Below are 6,790 nucleotides of genomic sequence, written 5' to 3'. Positions count from 1 at the left end.
TTGAGATTTTTTTGTGTGTGCGCATCAGATACAGCGCGAGGTACTTTGCTCCCCGCACCCCATTACCTAAATTCATTCTCCCAAAAGCACTGTAGGAAAACCAAACCATCTCTATTTTCCTGAAGGGGAAACAGACTCAGAAGGGAGCAAACTGCTCAAGACTCCTCCCTAACAGGCAGGAGGACTAGGACCACGCAGCTCTCATCCCCACACCCAGGTCTAGTGCTTTGCCTGCCACGACCCGTTCTCACAAGCTGGCTGTTATCCTCCCTTCCTGTAAGGATGAGCTGTCCCACCATCTGATCAGCTGCTCTTGCCGCAGCCAGCAACCTTGCCCCACACTCAGCCCAGCCCTGCCCAACCCAGCTCCTAAGCAACCCACTCATCCATCTCTGTCTCTCGCTGGGATCCACCACCTTCTCTGACCTGCTTCTGTCTCTCCAGACAGACACAGCACGGAAGGTAAACTCTCCTCCTGCACCTCCAGCACTTTCCTGCCAGACTCACAGCCCAAGAGATTGGCCCCTGTGCACCCCATGTTCCCGGTGGCACCCCCAGATGTCACCATAGGGCCTGTCACACATCCCTCCCCAGCACCATGCTGTTCTATCTGCATTATTCACACTCGCTAATTCCTCCCCAGCATCCAGGTTTGGAGCCCTACAGACACTACAGGGCCCTACTCACAGACCAGCTCTCCTTGGATCACTGTCTGCCTCCCTGGCATCCCTTCACCAACAGTGGGGCAGGGGATGAGGCTGTATCCCTCACTGCTTGCCGTGCCCACTTGCCTAGTGAGATATGTCAGCATTTGGTGCCCCCTTAATGAATGTGGTGAGTGCGGCCTCATCCACCGGGAGGTGCTGATGACGGTCAGACTCACAAGGAAGCCTGCATGTTGTTTTTCTTTGCAGTTGTTTGTTTGTTTGTTTGTTTGTTTAGCTTTGTCAAATCCACCCCAATGGCAAATTGACTGCATAGGCCTACCTTGTACCCCACAGGGGAGACACAATGAGGACACTGAATAGATGAATGTAATGTGACTCTCCCTGTGCCCTTCAGACCTGGCATTTGGTGATGGATGCTCCTGGGGACTCTCAGGATATCCATCCCACTCAGTTCTGAGGGGCCTCTATACAAGCCCCTCCCAGATGCTCTGCCCTCCGAGCCCTGCCGTAGTCTGACACCAACCATGTCCAGAAACGACGCTGACCCTCATAGAGGTTTGTGGGGTGAAACGGAAGAGTGTGGAATGCCCAACTCGAGGCCTGACAGACATGAGGGTCCCTCAGGTGTTGGCACCCTCCACCTCAGATACCTCTGACCCCAGAGGAGGCAGGCAGGAGTCCCATTACTGCCGACTGAGCTCGCTGGCCCAGCAGAGTGAGCCTAGGTCACCTCGCTACCACCTCTGCCTGAATCTGTTCAAATCCTGCCTCCTCCATCTACAGCTAGAGTGGTCTTCAGAAAATGCTGCCAGGACCAGAACAGACCACGCTTCAACCTTGCCCTCACTTTCTGCATCCTTCTCTCTGCCTCCAATGCCTCCCCAGGACCAGCCCTGCTTCCCCATGCAGTCACAAGCAACCTCCACTGAGGAACACACCCCATTCCTTGCCTGCTTGCCTGCTGACCCTCCCCTCCTCAGGGAGCAGGCATGGGGCTCTGGCTGGGATAGAGCCCCTATCAACACAGTACCAGTCATAGGACTGCCCCTCTGCCCGACTCCCTCACCCCCACCTCACTGCAGGAACCTCTTACCAGGCTAGCCGGGACATGGCATAAGTGACTCTGCGGGCCTGGGTCCCCCCGAGGAGGGACTTTGTGTCCACGGTGTAAGCACCCATGTTGTCAAAGACCAGCCAGTCCCCTACTTGTAGTTGCGGCAGCCACAGGCCCTCAGCCACACAGTCGCAGCCTTCAACTGCTGGGCCCCACAGGCTGCTGCTGTACAGTGGTTGATCCACAGATGGTTTCTGTCAGAGAGAAGGGGGACATGTCAGCCCCGACAGACATACTACACCCTCAGCACTCCTCCCTCAGACATCTGCCATAGCTCCCATCGCCCACATGGGTAGTATATAAGGACTACCCATTTCTAGGTTCCAACACTAGCAGTGTGACTTTGGGCAAGAACACAAACCTCTTTGTGCCTCAGATTGCCTGTCTGTAAAATGGGGATAAATATCACCTACTTTGCCTGGCCACTGAAACACTGAAAGGCCACTAAGTCAAGGCACATAGATCATTTCTTTTTCTCTTTCTTTTTTTTTCTTTCTTTCTTTCTTTCTTTCTTTAAGTTGTTTTTTTTTTTTTTTTTTTTTTTTTTAGACAGGGTTTCTCTGTAGCCCTAGCTGTCCTGGAACTCACTTTGTAGACCAGGCTGGCCTTGAACTCAGAAATCTGCTTTCCTCTGCCTCCCGAGTGCTGGGATTAAAGGCTTACGCTACCACACCCGGCTACATAGATCATTTCAAGCCGGCTGGCAGAGGGGTTGACGCTAGTCTGACTGTTACTGTCACTGGGTCTGTGGGTCCACCCGCACTGGCCACTTTCAGACACCTCCACAGCCCGTTCCATAAGCTCATTCCCAGCCTCTCTTCCAGCCCTGAGGCTTCCTCTTCTAGGATTTATGGGCAGGAGACAGAAGCTGGAAGCCCACAAGGGGAGTAACAGTCACCCTGACTCAGGTCCCAGACCAACAAACTGTCACCGAGTCTGACCTGGCAGAGTCTACAGAGGGCCCCTGGGTCAAACACTCTGATTCCTAACTTCAGTGGTCTTGGAACTCGCTCTGTAGACCAGGCCGGCCTCAAACTCACAGAGATTCCACCTGCTTTTGCCTCCCAAGTGCTGGGATCAAAGGTATGTGTCACCAATACCCGGCTAACGGTAAACTTTCTTCTTAAATGATTTCCAAATGGAAACGAAATCTCTGACATCCATCTCTGGGCAACCAAAGTATCAGAGCAGTTCTGCCACAGTTTAGGGCCCCTGCTGGGCAGGGCCTAGAAGAGGGGTCACAGCTGAAGGAGAAACACGGGTGGGTCTTCTGCGTGGCTTCCCTGGCCCCTTGCTCTGCCTGCTGCAGTACTGGTCACACGCCACCTGCTCCTGGGTCACTCTCCAGCAAACCTGCCTCCCCTACACCCAATTTCACCCCAGATCTTCCGTCTGACATCAAGTGTGCCATGCTTTCTTTAGGTTCAGAGGTGGCATCCAAAGCCCCTGGAAGCTTGACACTCTCCAGAGTCCCACCTTTTGTGACAGTTGTGATTGGTAACGGAATACTGACGTGCTTGGGCCCAACTTCCCCACAGAGTGAATTCTGTCAGCTGAGGGGCAGTGTCTTCCTGTCCCCCACACTCCAGTGGTACCAGTGCTAGCAGGCACTAGTTTCAAGATTTGTAACCTAATGAATGCTGAGAGTGGATCGGGTCTATAGGGGGAAAAAATCGGTGACATGCATAGAAACCATCCAACAGGCCTGGGAGGATGCAGTGAGGGCTAGCAGAGGAAAAGCCACCAGTACCTTAGCCAGCCACAGGAGTGATGGGAAACTGAGAGAGAGGGACTCTTTCCATAAGTATAAATGAGGTTCACACAGATGACAAAAATTAACCATTGACCAGTCCTATCAATAAGGAAAAGGCCCAGGCTGAGAGCTAGCCTGTACTCACCAGTCCCTTCATTTACTTATTGAGACCTATTGTATCCCAGGCTCTGATCTAGAGGATATGAACGGAAGTCAGCAGGAGTAAGCACGGATCCACGGATCCTCCTCAGTTTAGCTTCATATCCTTTCTTTTTCTTTCTAGATAGGATTTCTTTGTGTAGCCCTGGCTGTCCTGGACTTCACCTTGCAGACCACGCTGGCCTTGAACTCACAGATCCACCGGCCTCTGCCTCCTGAGTATTGGGACTAAAGGTGTGTGCCACCTAGCCCCAGTGTTTAGAAAACATTGAGTTGATGGTCTGTTATGAGGGACGGGTGCTCTGTTTGGGCAAACCGCCTTTAAGGGCTTCTCCACAACAAAGAAAAGACAGCATTAGGTTATAAGTTACCAACTAGCCTCATGCCTGTTGGAGGGACAAGCTCGAGAACAGACAAGAAAGCAGCTGTGTGTGGGCAAACGTGGGCCGTGGGTGTGCCAGCCAGGAGCACTGCTGAGCCACACAGCTAGCCAGGAGCACTGCTGAGCCACACAGCTAGCCAGGAGCACTGCTGAGCCACACAGCCAGCCCTTTCTGGCTTTATTTTTATATTGAAATCGACACTGTGTGACTGTTCTGTCTCTCAACACTGTGTGCCTGCTCCTGTCTCTGGAAACCTTGTGACTGTTCTGTCTTTCATTCTATTCATTCACTTTTTCAGTCATTTGTCTTTTTTGTGGGATGAGGTGTTGCAGGATATCTGATCACACTGTGAACCCCAAGACTGTTATTTACAAAAAAAAAAAACCAAAAAACAGCAAAACAAAACAACCTTTTTCTAGTTGTGTTGTGGCTCAGCCCTTAGCACACACCTTTAATCCCTCTGGCTGGAATACAGACACGCCCTTAGCACACACCTTTAATCCCAACAATGAAGGTGAAGTTAGTTTGCAGAAGAAAGCACCCATGTTTGAAAATTGTCTTGAGTGGCAGACAAAGTGACAAATCAGAGAAAGATTTGATAGAACAGGATATGCCCAACTCTCATGAAGAGAGCACAGAAAGAGAGAAAAGAAGAGGCAGCTTACCAGGACAGTTATAGAGACAGATTGCAGAGAGAACAAGCTGGACGCAGGTGAAGACAGGATGAGTCACAGAGGGAGAAGGAGCCAGAAGGTTAGAACAGATTGCCAGAGTTAGTATGAGGTAAGCAGAGCCCTTAGTCCGAAGCTGAGAGAAGCCAGGTCAAATCAGTCAGCTTGGAGAGGGGTTTGAGCTGGAGCAACTGAGCTGAACCAGCCAGCTAGAGATCAAAAAGAACTAAGAAAGGGAGAGTTTATTCAGCAGCAAGGTTCAGAGGCTGAACACATTCTAGGTCTTGAGTAGATTAGATAGAGGCTAGACGCTTCCAAAACTAGGCCTAAGTTAGCAGATGGAAGCAGTAAGCCTTGGAGATAACAGTTACATCAGGAGAATAAAAGTACCCTAGTTGTAACTTTTACAACTAGGTTTGAATCTAGGGCCTGGCACTCGCTACACAGGCACTCTGCCACTGAACTGTATCCACAGTTCGCCTCATTCTGTATGTTTGAGACAGGGTCTCCCTCAGTCATCCAAGCTGGCCTTGAACTCACTCTGTAGCCCACAGGGGCCTTGAACTTGATGTTTCAGCAAGACTGTCTCAAAAATAAAAATGAGTAAGATGTTGGGGAGGGGTGGGGACATGGCACATGAGGACCTGAGGTCAGATCTTTCATACTCGTACAAAGCGGGACATGGCAGAACACGCCTGTAATCTCTGGCTGGGAAGGCAGAGATAGAGGATCCATGGCCAGCTATTCTTGATTAGTCAGTGAGCTTCTGGGCAGAGATAGACCCCTTATCTTTAAAAGGGGCTGGGGTGCATGGAAAGGTGGGGTACATGGACTTGATGGGTCCCTAAATAATCCACATAAACATATAAAACACTCAAAAGTATCTTCAATGGAAGAAAAAAAGAGAGTTGACAGGCAGCGACAAACACAGAGTAGGAACTGGAACATAACCTTAGGATCAAAACCCTATTTGTGGACATACAGGCAGAGATCGGACAAGAAATTTCAGGTAACCAAGTCCATCCATATGGTCAAAAGTCCCCTTCAGGAACCAAGAAATTCACCCCTGTAAGGGAAGGAGAGGCAAGATGCACATCGCCCAACACTGCCATAACACGGAAAATTCAGGTCGGCGACTCCAACTCAATGTCCAGAAAACGACAAGCTGGCATTCAGCAGTTGTATTCTTAAAGCTCCAGGCAAAACAAAGCCCCTCCACAGGACAGTCTATGTATACCAATGAGTTAACTCTAAGTATGTAGAGACTCGCTAGAACAGCCTCGCATAGAACCACAAGTGACCTCAGGAGTCAAAGGTCGCACCCTGGTTTTCTGAGAAACCAGAGCATCGGACTTTAGTAGCCATTCAGGGACCTGCCTACAATTTCTCTGCTGCTGTGTGGCAAAGCTGCCGGGTCCTGAACCTGTATTTTCTGACTCCAAGTCTAAGGCTCTCTGTTATATGTACATATATATATATGTGTGTGTGTGTGTATATGTGTATGTATATATATAGATATATATAGAGATAGATATAGAGATAGATATATGTGAGTGTATGTGTGTGTATGTGTATATATGTGTGTGTGTATGTGTGTATAATATATATGATATATATTACACACACACACACATCATGAGAAATACTGGCATTACAGCATTTACAATGTTACAATGGGAAGGATATATATAGAAAAATGAAGAAATAAAACACTCCATTATAGATATACCTAGCCTCCTAGAAAAAGCAGGAAGTGGCGTTGGCAAGATGGCCAGCAAGGAAAGGTGTGCGCTGCCAAACACGACAGCCTGGGTTCAATCTCCAGGCCCCACATGGGGAAGGTGGGAACCAATGCCCACAAGTTGTCCTCTGACAGACACATAGAGACAGACAGACAGACAGATGGAAATAAATAAATAAATAAATAAAGTGAATAAATAAATGTGAAAAAATGATAAAACTCAAAGGAGTTGGGACAATGAATGACCAGAAGAAATCAGTCAGTGTTTAGCACAAAAGTCAGGGTCTAAGCTCAAAGACAG

The 6,790-nt window shown here is 49.3% G+C and overlaps 1 protein-coding gene across 5 annotated transcripts in view; it reads right to left on the bottom strand.

Annotated features, from left to right (window-relative positions):
* Positions 1-6,790, bottom strand: part of Azin2 (antizyme inhibitor 2) — a 30,146-nt gene that overhangs the window by 460 nt on the left and 22,896 nt on the right. For all 5 annotated transcript variants that reach the window (XM_021159399.2, XM_085838932.1, XM_085838934.1 and 2 more), the window contains one exon: positions 1,762-1,976. In XM_021159399.2, the coding sequence (XP_021015058.1) occupies positions 1,762-1,976 (215 nt within the window). The remainder of the gene's footprint in view (positions 1-1,761; positions 1,977-6,790) is intronic.

This window comes from Mus caroli, unplaced genomic scaffold (genome assembly GCF_978045245.1).
Source record: "Mus caroli unplaced genomic scaffold, Mus_caroli_1 scaffold_6, whole genome shotgun sequence".
NCBI lineage: Eukaryota > Metazoa > Chordata > Mammalia > Rodentia > Muridae > Mus > Mus caroli.
The sequence above is the reverse complement of the archived record's forward strand: the minus strand, read 5'-3'. Positions and strand labels throughout refer to the sequence as shown.